This window comes from Colossoma macropomum, unplaced genomic scaffold (assembly GCF_904425465.1).
Source record: "Colossoma macropomum unplaced genomic scaffold, Colossoma_macropomum, whole genome shotgun sequence".
NCBI classification, from domain to species: domain Eukaryota; kingdom Metazoa; phylum Chordata; class Actinopteri; order Characiformes; family Serrasalmidae; genus Colossoma; species Colossoma macropomum.
In genome coordinates this window covers 21,515,831-21,528,060 of record NW_023494803.1, presented here as the reverse complement: position 1 = coordinate 21,528,060, position 12,230 = coordinate 21,515,831, and the positions used below count along the sequence as shown (strand labels likewise).

Here is a 12,230-nt window from a genome sequence, read left to right as displayed (position 1 = left end):
GATTTCATTTATTTTATTTAAATATTTCTCACTGAAGAATTTAACATTACAGTTTGGCACATTAAACAATTTAAATTGCAGTAAATACAATTTTTTAATTAAATTCAATGCTTTGTAACACCCTTTTAAGGTGCATAACAATGCACACACTCAAATTTAACAAGTATTAAATATCTATTTTATTACAACATATTTTTGAAATCAAACAACATGGAACTATGACTTTGAAATTACAAGATCCTTACACTGTCCTTTCTGTGTATTTGACTATCAGTCCTGCTCTCCCCTAGTCTTTCACCAGCAGTCAGTTTAGACCACAGTACAGCTGATGGATGGATATTTTGGCTGGTAGAGTATTCCAGATTGATCCAGTTTTCAACACAGTCTCCAGGCATCATTTTACAATTTAATTTGGGATGTTCCGATTGTTTTTTAAGACATAGAGCAGCTATTGTAAACACAGGTGCTGCAGATATTATATTTCAAGCTTCCTTTTTAAAACATTTACACCACTTTATCTTCTAAAATGTCTGAATAATGTCAGTTTATGGCTCTTCTGTTAAAGCAAAGTAAACAAAGAGGAAAAACAAAACGATGGACAGAACTGGATCAGGTTTATTTTAACCAATACCAAATCCATTACAATATGCCTGAACATCCCTAAATTTAATATATCTAGTTATAAAAGTGCTTTTTGACATTTAATGACATTTACATTTTGACATTTTTTCCCTTTTTTAAGCATCCAAAGGAAGTCTGAATAAGGTTATTTAGGTTATTTATTAAGGTGACTATTTAGGTGGCTAAAAGAAAGTACTGGAAAGTAATTGTTGCTAAACTTTCATCTGTTGGATTAGACTACACTGTGTGAGCTTTCAGTTTAAAAAAAACAGCTAATAAAAATCAGCCATAAAAGTTCATTAAAAGTGAATCTATTTTTGAAAAGTGAATTTCTTTTTGAAGAGATAACTGACAATAATATGTTTATTAACATGGCACAAACAGGTTTGACTAAATGACTGTGTCTTCATTTGTTTTGCTGCTGGTGATCCTCCTGTAAAGTTTGATTACAGCTCCCATCAACTCCACCTAATTCTCACATTTAGCTGCTCTCGAAGGCTTAATGAACTGAACCAGGTGTGTTTTGTAAATAACTAAAAACTTCTCCAAATAATTCTGTTGAATACTGTGAAGGCTTTTCCCAATTAAAAAACCTTTGAAATAATATTCGTATATAATTATATACGTGTTAGTTGTTGACAAACTGACTTTTTTAAAACTTTGCTTGCTTCTATACTTTTTAGTGTACAGCCAAGAGACTGATTTGATATTAGGATTCAGGAGCAGCTGGAAGCAGACTCACATGCCCATTGGCCAGGGGAATGGGCTCCATCAGGTCCACTCCCTCAGCGTAGACCTGGATGAGGGAGAAGATGTCACGGGCCTTCACTGCATCACAGAGCGTGTGCAGCTTGGAAGCTGCATCAGGACACTTCTTCCGGGCAAAGCGCTTCTCTGTATATTTGGCCATGATGAAGTCTTTTCTGGCCTGCCTGAGAGACAGAAGAGAGGAGATACAAAAACACTAAGGCCTTGGATTCTGACATTCAGCAACTGGAACTGAAGCTCAACACACCCACTAAAAATACACAGACACACAAATTACTAGTCAGACTGCCCACAATTTCTCATGAAGGGTTTTTCTGTATTTTTACTATTTCCACATTTTAGAATATTATAGAAGACATAAAAACTATGAAATATGACAGATGGAATTATGCAGTAACAAAAAAAAGGTGTTAAAGGTGTCGCTTACCAATATTATTTGAGGTTTCTGTATAAATAAATAATTAATAAGTAAACAAAGTCATCCACAGTGGTTTGATGTGAAATGCTCTGTTTTAGAGAAACTTACAGAGTCAGAACTGTTCACAGAAGAATAACGCTGTTGTTGGAAGAAAACCTCGTATCTCCGTATCTCCATTTTTGACGTTTTCAGTTTTTGACATAATTTGAAAATATCTGTTACCCTTTACATTTTATGTAAATTTCATGATGAATGGACCAAAAGAAATGGCCCAAAATAACTTGGAAAAAAGTCTGGTTCCATTCACTTACATTAAAAGTAAAGTTTGTTTTATCCGTCTCCTGTGAAGTTAACATTTTGGAGATACGAGGTTTTCTTCTGACAACAGCGATAAGAGAGAGCTTAAGAGAGAGCATAAGAGAGATAGAGCATGACTTACATGTCGCTGGTTGGATTTGGTTTGACCACATCTTCCGCACTCAGGCAGGCCTCCATGATCTCATTAAAGCCAGCATTCCCCACATTCTTGGCGAGCTGCAGGACACACACACCCACACACACCCTGAGCTGATGACCAGTCCACCGACCATCCTCAACCCAACAATGACAATTACAATGATGCCCTTCCCCAAAACAAACAGCTCTTCCCATCACCACACATTTACCCATGGTTCGTTTCATCACCACAGCTTTTCAACAAAAGCACCAGTCAGTCTCACACCAAACAAGTGTCAAGCATTCAAAAATCAAAGCAAAACAAAGGGCATCTTCCAAACCCACTCTCATTGTGGCCAGCAGCTCTGCCGTCTACTGTAATGACTGTGATGATTCCGCATGGCCGGCTTCAACCCATAGGGCCAAAAGCGTTCATGTGGAATGACTCGCTTTGAGGCAAAATGTTTTAAGATGGACCCACAAAAATGGGAAATATGCAGATGGAGACCCAAATATGCAGCCCAATATCAGTGAAAGAGTGCAGCACTGCATATACAGTTGCTAAAAGCAAATCCAAATACGTACCAGCAGTTCTGATGTGCTGAGGACGTCCAGCGTGAGAGACTGGATTCTGGAGTAGTGAACGCCCAGCTCGCGGTGGATTCCAGAACATTCTATACAGGTTAGGATCCCCAGGTTGGTGGAGAGCCATGTGGGTCCTGGAGAAGAGGAAGAGCAAACAAAGCAGCAATGTTGAAAACTTGTTCCACTGAAACTAGCTTTTAGGTGTAAAGTGACACTGAAATCTGAAATTAATGAACTGACCACACTTCAGATGGACGTCAAATTAGAGATCTAGAGATTAGGTTTGGAGAGCTGCGCTAGCAGTCAAAAGTCTGGGCACACCTGATTGTATGTTTTTCTTTTGATATAAAGGGTTAGGCTTAAAAGTTTCGATTTATTTCAAAGAAGAATAATAAATATTTAAGTTGATGCTTATGTATGAATCTGTGTACCCACAATAAATACATAAATAAATAAATAAATAGTTTTTATTTTGGACTTTTAGGGTTGGAAAATGAATAGTTGGAACCACAGCAAATTTATCATCCTGCTTACTAAGTGTCTCTCTTTAAAAGTTAATTAGCAAGATGTTGATAGAGGGTCAATATTTCAAACTGGAGTAATTCCACTTTAACTATTTCATGGTAGTGTTTTAATTCAACACTTTTCAGTACAGTATAAATAAGGAGGGGAGTTAATGCACTAGTGACAAGCTAACCTGATATCTACAACACAACAATACGACAGAATATAATATGATACACTTTGCTTTGATAGATCCCTAAAAGATATACACACAGACATACATACAGAGAGATAATACATAATAATACTACATAATTTGTATTATATTATAAATACACACAAACATATATATATATATGTGTGTGTGTGTGTGTGTGTGTGTGTGTATTTATATATATATATATATATATACATACATATTTATATATACTATATATATATATATATATATATATATATATATATATATATATATATATATATATATATATATGTATTTATACACACACACACACACATTATTGATAATGGACAGAATAACACTGTGTTTAGCTACATAATTACTATGAAAGTTGCAGACTACTATCAACCAGTGTTACACAGCCATTTATACAGCTATTAGCTAAAACAGCTTCAATTCCATCGTGTGAGTTTCTGGTTGTTTCCCGACCAGGTCCTCGGGGTCCCCAGTCTATATTTTTGCTCCAACCTAGCTCACAACACAAAGGGTTGAAGGAAAAATGTGGACCGTCTGGGGGGCCCTGAGGACCAGGCTGGGAAATCCTGGTGTAGAACATTTTGATCTCCACTGAGAGCTTTTCAGAAACCAAACAACAGCTGCAGGCATCAAGTAAACTTATTAACTAAGGGACTGCGGGAATCAAGATGAAAACATCTCATTTAGTACATCCAACCTAAAAGCACATCTATAATCACACTTTTCAAAGCAGCTGAAGTGTTTTCAGCTCACGTTCTACTACAAAATGAGCCTGCTTTTGTTCTTCCTCTAACCATTCATTCTCTCTCCCACTCTTTTCCTGCCTGTTTGTAGGTCACTCACCGGGCGCGCCGCAGTCACAGCAGACGTCGTTGCCAGTCATGCGTTTGACCTCGCCCAGGATGGCCTTGGTCAGCTCCTGGACAATGTTGTTCTCACCTACGTGCTGGTCACCCTTAAAGGCGTTGTTGAGCGCTTCCTCTTTACTGTTCTGCAGCACCGAGATCCAGCTGAGAGCCACAGGAAGAGAGAGAAAAAGAGAGAGAGAGGGAGAGTGAGAGGAAAGAGAGAGTTAGAGTAGTGGATTTGGAACGTGGCAATTAGGAGCGTCAGGAAAAGGAAATGTAGAATATGTTTCGTCCTTGTGCAGAAAACACCTGCATACACACACATATACTCACATTTGACATTCTGGCTCGTCCTCGGCCTGGAAGTGATATGTTCTGTCATCTGTGAAACGGAAAGGAAGAGAGGGGGGAAGTCAGAGGTAAAATGAGGAAAAAGATAAAAAAAAAGGACATGCACTGAATGAGTATTCTGAAAGTTAAAAGGAAAATGTAGTTTTACAGTAAATCGAAACCATATTTTGTTCTGCTATAAGTGAAGTTTTATAGAATGTATGATTTATATGTCAAATAATTTCTAGTCTTAGCTTTAGTTTTTCAAAAACTATGTGTTATTAATCTGCTATTAAACTGTGTTATTAATCAACTTTTGTCACTTTCATATTAAAATCTTGAAGGAAAACAATACTTATGGGGCAGTATTGTAAAGGGGGCCTTTTGTCCCATGTCTGGGGGGAGTTCTTGCCCCAAAGGTCTTACTTTACATGCTTTTCATCTTAAAAGCAAAATTAAAAAAAACATTTTTTCCTTCTAAAACTAAATGGCATTTCTCTCTGTACCCCACCCCCACCACCTTCCAAAAAACATGTATTTTAAACAAATTGTCTTGTACAAACTTAACATAAAAACACAGATCACCACTGCCAAAAAATTACATCAACTGACCCCAAAGTTTTCCCATGGCAATAAATCCCAGGAATGCAGTGATCCAGATAAAATTTCAGAATTAATTAGACCATGGACAGTTTGGGGGAACTTCCCCCAAGTCACCCTAAAAAGTTTGCTTATGTTAGCTAACACACTAGCCAGAAAAGCTAACATCATCATCATCTTAAACCACTTACTCCAGATAGGGTTGTGGTCTAACATGCCATTCTTAAAAGCAAGTTGTCCCCAAACTTTTGCCAGGCAGCGTACAGCATTGTGTGGACGATGATGCAATGCTATTCATCAGAGTCAAACAGGTTAGCGTACCACACTGCTGCAGCGACAGTGAAGTTGAAGTGGAAGTCATGGTGTTCATTTACAGTAGAACAGCAAGTGTTCATCTGCAGAACAGCAGTGCTAAACGCTCTCATTCTAAACACACTGCCCATCTGCTCCCATTCTCAAACAAACATTTAAAGAACAATGATGACATTTTGTTAAATAATTTCTCTTATTTGTCATGTGATAAAAACAGTGTGGGTGTGAGCTAAGTTTTTTTTTTTTGTTTGTTTTGGAGGAATGCAATTTTATAGTGGCAGCCAAGAGACCTCAGTACATCCGCTTTCAATCTGAGAAGAAGAAACAGCTTTCTATAAATGTCAAGCATCTGGGAAGATGCATTGGGACTGTCTAATGGCTCTGCGGTGGTTTAGAAAAAGGGGGTGGGGAGGCACTCCTGACAACTCTTTGGTAATGTCAAGGTCAACAGATCATCAAAATGTCCTGAAAACACAGTTGTGAAGCTAAAAGCAATACTGTAAAAAAGGCTGGGAACATGAGGAATATTCCCCTCTGGCTGTACACCCACTGCTACTATGTTAACATATAGTACAATTATATACAGTACAATACATTTTGACCTAAAGGCTTATGTTTTAATTTCTGAAATGTGTTTCAAAGATAATAGTGAAGTAATTTCAAAACAAAAATATCAAATTACAAAAAGATTTTTTAAATATGTGAACTATAGTAACCTCATCAATAACTATAAACAGAATCCTTCCATGAGTAGGTGTGTACAAACAAGTACTGTACATATATCCTTAAATTCAACTGGAAAGAGAATGAACACAGATACCATATATTAAAGCAAATGCCCACAAATTCTTAGGAGTGCAGCTGGCTATAGAGAAATTCAGGTTTGTGCTGCCTTAACAAAAACAGAGCAGTGATACTATAAGAACGAACTGCAAGTTAACTTAGCAAATCACAATCATCTCTAAACACTACTTCCTCTGTCAAGCAATAGAAAAATTTGATAAAACTCACCAAACCTGCAGTGAGAACGGCAGTGGCAGTAAATTAGAATTATTAAGATAAGAAATGGTGGAAAGGCTTTACTGGGGATTGTATAATTCAGACTCAGATCCTGATCATCTGGAGGATGATGTTGTTTTTATTTCATTCCTGAAGCTGAAAACATTTTGTATTTTTCAATGTCAGAATTATTAAGTAAGCTAAACTTTAAACTGTTACTGCATGTTACTGCACATGTTTACCGATAAATAACATTACAGAACACCTTCAAGATGAGTTTCCTCAGCTCCAGCCTTAGCTTTAGCATTAGCTCTACTATCAGCTCATCTGAAAGGGTAACCCCCCCATTGCACACATCTCCTTATCAGACATGAACAGCTTCCACTTTAACATGTTTCAACTGAAAACTGGTAAACTAAATTTGGCCTACAGTCACATTTAAACATGTTGTTAAACATCTAAGTCTGCACTAAACATCTCAAAGTCATTATAAAAAAATTCTACAATGTACAATTCTACAATTCTACAATTTCCTTTATGCCACTGAACGTCTTTGTCTGTTAGCACAAGCTCTACAGACGTAACCAGGTGTTTTAAACCTGCTTATTTTTGACCTGCCTTCTTCAAAAGAATTTTACAATATGTGAATTTGACAACAACCAACACAATATACTGGACACATGCTAATTTTTGATAACACTTCCTTAAGTTAATACTGCTTCCAAACTTCTGGCCTGTAGTATACATAATACATTAGAGGTGTAGGTATAACGCATTACAAATCAATAAACCAAAACCAAATTACATCAGTAAATCGAACATAGTACAACATGGCACACGGTGCTGTCATTTCATTTTCCACACAGAAAGTGGCTGTACAGTGTTTGCCAACATGATGACTTGTTTTCCTGACACTCGTCCATGCTCTGATTCACTGTTTTATAGAGTCTTTTTTTCACTGTGAAAAGATTGAACTTTGTGTGAAAAGGGCTCCGGCATACTGTGTAGCTCTGCAGGTCTGAAATACCACTCACCAAGCCCCTCAGCCACATTCAATTTACAAAAAAAGCCTTCATCACATTTACAGATGGGCTGCTCTACAGGTTCAGCACTGAGGGACAGGAGAGGCAGGGGTGTATCTGTTTAGGGAGATATTCAGGCAGAGGCTGTGTGTGTGTGTGTGTGTGGACACTGAAGTGATCACCGTACGTGAGATGAGGTCGAAACTTTTCTTCTCTTCTGGGTTGTGCTTCACCTGACAGGTCAGGAGATTGAGCTTGGCTGGTGGTCTATTTGCCTGAGAGAGAGAAAGAGAAAGAGAGAGAGAGAGAGAGAGAGAGAGAGAGAGAGAGAGAGAGAGAGAGAGAGAGAGTTGGAGAGAGTTGGAGAGATGTATTAGTTTCATTGTGCTCATAAATGAACACTGAAATCAGTGGTAGTTTTACATATTTCAGCATTAGTCTCTCCCTTTGTGAATGCATATGCAATAACTTCACTCTCTTATTCCTTCTGATGATCAATGCACACACAGCTGTAAGTCTCCTACTGAGGAACAGCTATAGTCAGAATTTAAAAGCAGGCCACAGATTGGGAAGATTTTCTTTCGTTTTCTCTCTCTCTCTCTCTCTCTCTCTCTCTCTCTGCCGAGAAAGAGAATAATACCAAGAAGTAGGAAACAGAACAGGCTTACGGAATTAATCAATAATTTGTCTGGTCTTCTCCACAAGTGAAGACATAACAGGAAACGAACAGTGTAATGAGGTCAGGAGAGACAAGATGAAGCCCTGCTGTGTGTGTGTAGGCATATTGTATATATATATATATATGTGTGTATATTTTATATATATATATATATATATATATATATATATATATATAGGTGCACTTCTAAGTCCCCTGTTACCCTGTTCTTCAGTGGTCAGGACCCCCATGGACCCTCACAGAGCAGGTACTATTTGGGAGGTGGATATATTCTCAGCACTGCAGTAACACTGACATGGTCGTGGTGTGTGTTGTGCTGGTACGAGTGGATCAGACACAGCAGGTCTGCTGGAGTTTTTAAACACTGTGTCCACTCACTGTCCACTCTATTAGACACTCCTACCTTGTCAGTCCACCTTGTAGATGTAAAGTCAGAGACAATAGCTCATCTGCTGCTGCACAGTTTGTGTTGGTCATCCTCTAGTCCTTCATCAGTGGTCACAGGACGCTGCCCACAGGACACTGTTGGCTGGATATTTTTGGTTGGTGGACTATTCTCAGTCCAGCAGTGACACTGAGGTGTTTTAAAAACTCCAGCAGACCTGCTGTGTCTGACCCACTCGTACCAGCGCATCACACACTAACACACCACCACTGCATCAGTGTCACTGCAGGGCTGAGAATGATCCACCACCCAAATAGTACCTGCTCTGTGAGGGTCCATGGGGGTCCTGACCACTGAAGAACAGGGTGAAAGGGGGCTAACAAAGTATGCAGAGAAACAGATGGACTACAGTCTGTAATTGTAGAACTACAAAGTGCACCTATACAGTAAGTGGAGCTGATAAAATGGACAATGAGCATAGAAACAAGGAGGTGGTCATAATGTTATGTCTGATCAGTGTATAAACCAGTTTAAGACATTTTTTTCTAAAACTATTTGGCTTGTTTTTTATTTTCTTTATCAAATTTAGAGTAACGTGGAATGGCACATTTGTCCAATCTATTACTAATACATAAAAACTCTCAGAGCACCAACAATGGCAGCCATGTTAGCAACAAAAACCTTACGCTATACCAAGTGTAGGGTTTTTGATGGGCAAGACTCATAACAGTACCTTCGCCTACCTGTGTAAAATGATAAAAATTGTAAGTCGCTCTGGATAAGAGCGTCTGCCAAATGCCGTAAACATTAATGTAAATGTAAAAATACAACAAGCCTTCAACATTATGTTTGGTTTGTCTCCTGTATGCATATATACACATACACATTAGGTGTGAAAGCCACTGTGGATGTGCATTTACTCACCGTCCCATGGGAGATGGTCAGGTAGCCGTTCTTTACTGTGCACTTCCTCTTCTGCCATACTTTCCGTAGACTGGGAACAGGAAACAGGAAGTTATCATCATGCACACCCCCACTGTCCTTCAGCGCCCAGTGTTCCTTTCCATTACTAACTAACTTCAGCTGCAGTTAAATGAAGCTTCAAGGCCTTCACTACATGATGAATAATGCAGCCTGAGCTCCAGTGACGCTAATGAATATGCACTCACGCACTGGATGGCATTTTAATGAAGTCTCTCAAGCCAACTGCACAAACTCACCCATCACTCTTCTTGTAGAGGTTTCCACTACGCTCTGTCCCGTGTTCTTTGTTCCCCTGGGGCTGATGTAGACTGTAGGTGGCGCTTTGTCGCACCTGCGAATCCTAAAAAACAAGCACAGGGTAATGCAGATGCGTATCATGCACAGTGTATGTAAATTTATGTAAAAACCTTTGGAGGAAGTGGCTACGCCTACAGCCTGGGGAAGGGAAAAAATGTTGTTTTTGTACTTGATGTGGTCACTTCCTCTGAGGAAACGGCTATAGTGGACTTCCCTGAACCCCCCCAGTGGGGCGACTTCATTTTGAAACACATTCCCAAACCAACAAGACTGAAACTGCAGTAACTTACAAACTTGAATTGAAGTTTTAATTCCAAAATGCTGTTTATACATTTGTAACAATTTTGGATAAATAAAGAGTTTTTTCGAAAAGAATACCAGCTGATGTATAGATGAAAAACACATTTTTATTACTCTAATTAAGGTAGTGTTAATCATAATATAGCATTGATATCTCTTGCATGTGTAAAGCTCACTCCCAACAACAAATACCATGGAAAAAAAAATCTTGAAATGGTCTGTATTTTGGAACGAAACCCTTCCATTTCAAATAGAGATTTAATGAGCCTAAACATCTTCAAGCCGGAAAGACTGGTCCTGTAACCCAGCAGGAAACTTTGTTTCCATCTCTTTGGAAATGTGTTTCAACATGAGTCAGTACTGAACTATTATTTCATGTAGTAAACGGTATAAATGCTCATGAGGTGACTTGATTAGTCAAGTGGAGAACAGAGACAGATGGAATTTGCATGAAACAAAGACTGATTTCAGTTCCTGTGAACACAGAGCAGTGAAAGTTCAACCATTAAAGAAAGAGGTCTGTGAAATATCTAATTTACACAATTTTCCTCTTACCTCAACAGTAGTTGATCAGCCAAGACATGTTTGGTGTCCAAAGTTTGCTTCTTTAGTTTTGCAATGGAGCTACAAGGCTAATGTAAAGGTAATGGAAGCTTATGTATGGTGCATATACACACCTAGGCCTGTTACTTGAAGCAAATATCCGGGCTGATCGCAATTAGTTTCTACAGTTGTTAGCATTCACAATCATATGTTTACTTCACAACAAACAAAATGTGCACTGGATGTTCTTTCACCTGTAAGTTTTAGGCAAAGACATGTAAAACAACAAAAGTTCTAACTTCTGACTTCATGCTGTAACACTTTCAGAGGGCAGTGGTGTGTAATGTTTGTTTATTTAAGTTCAAGCTGTTTCTGTCATCAGTCAGGAACTCCGATTGGTACGTGTCCACTTTTTCTCGCCGCATTGTGCCGTGCTGGATCTCTCTGCTCACCGCTGGTGGGCTTTTCTGTGTCATTATAGAAATGCAGGAATCGTATCGAACATATCTGGGTCAATAAACAACCTGATACACTGTTTGCTGATGCACAGAATCCCACAATGAGACTAAAATACAGACTTGTATATTTTATGCACTTCAGAATGCATCAGTCGTTCACGCAAGTCAGAAAATTAGCTTGCTCAATCTCATTAGTAAGGCAGCTACTCTAGCAAGTAGCCTACAAGCTCTATATGATTTAAATTTTGCCTTCCCCCTCGAACAATGTGAACTACATCCAAACAAATATCTTCCCTCCAAATCTTGACTGTCAACAGTTAGATTTAAAATCAGACATTTTCATTGTAACATAAAATTGACTCATTCATTCAAATGAAAAGCATGCAATGAGGTGAAGTTTCAAGTGGATACGTACCATGAGTATCAACAGTTAGGGAGCAAAGCAGCTAATCACCCAATTTGGCCATTATAGGCTGGTAGTTGTTCATAATAGTTGCATACAATGAAGAAATAGACAGTTAAAGTGTTTATATGGCAACATTAGTTGTGTTTATATGTGTTTATACAGACATCAATCATCAGGTAAAAAGCCATGATTGTGAAGGGACTACAAACACCAATCATCATCGCGCAAATTGCATGCCTGAATCTTCACATACTCGCCTCAAAATGTGTTCTCAATCTTTCTTATGTGGTTTCTGACGGTCTGGCACACCTCTATTTATAATAATGGAAAAAATATATTGCCTAGGTAAACAGTAGCAGTATCATCCATCATAAAGGCTGAACTTTGTACTTTTGTCTATTTCTATAGATAACAGTATGTCAGATAGACAAAGGACCACATGCAAAATCAAAGTAGCAAACTTTGGACACCAGCCATGTCTTGGCTGACCAACTATTCCTTTTAACTTCATGCCTTTAC

At 38.4% G+C, this 12,230-nt stretch overlaps 1 protein-coding gene across 6 annotated transcripts in view; it reads right to left on the bottom strand.

Annotated features, from left to right (window-relative positions):
• asap2a (ArfGAP with SH3 domain, ankyrin repeat and PH domain 2a) overlaps positions 1-12,230 on the bottom strand; it is a 107,125-nt gene that overhangs the window by 18,175 nt on the left and 76,720 nt on the right. For all 6 annotated transcript variants that reach the window (XM_036592924.1, XM_036592925.1, XM_036592928.1 and 3 more), the window contains 8 exons: positions 9,944-10,047; positions 9,648-9,717; positions 7,847-7,934; positions 4,730-4,778; positions 4,392-4,558; positions 2,828-2,961; positions 2,247-2,341; positions 1,364-1,553 (listed from right to left, as the gene is read on the bottom strand). In XM_036592924.1, the coding sequence (XP_036448817.1) occupies positions 1,364-1,553; positions 2,247-2,341; positions 2,828-2,961; positions 4,392-4,558; positions 4,730-4,778; positions 7,847-7,934; positions 9,648-9,717; positions 9,944-10,047 (897 nt within the window). The remainder of the gene's footprint in view (positions 1-1,363; positions 1,554-2,246; positions 2,342-2,827; positions 2,962-4,391; positions 4,559-4,729; positions 4,779-7,846; positions 7,935-9,647; positions 9,718-9,943; positions 10,048-12,230) is intronic.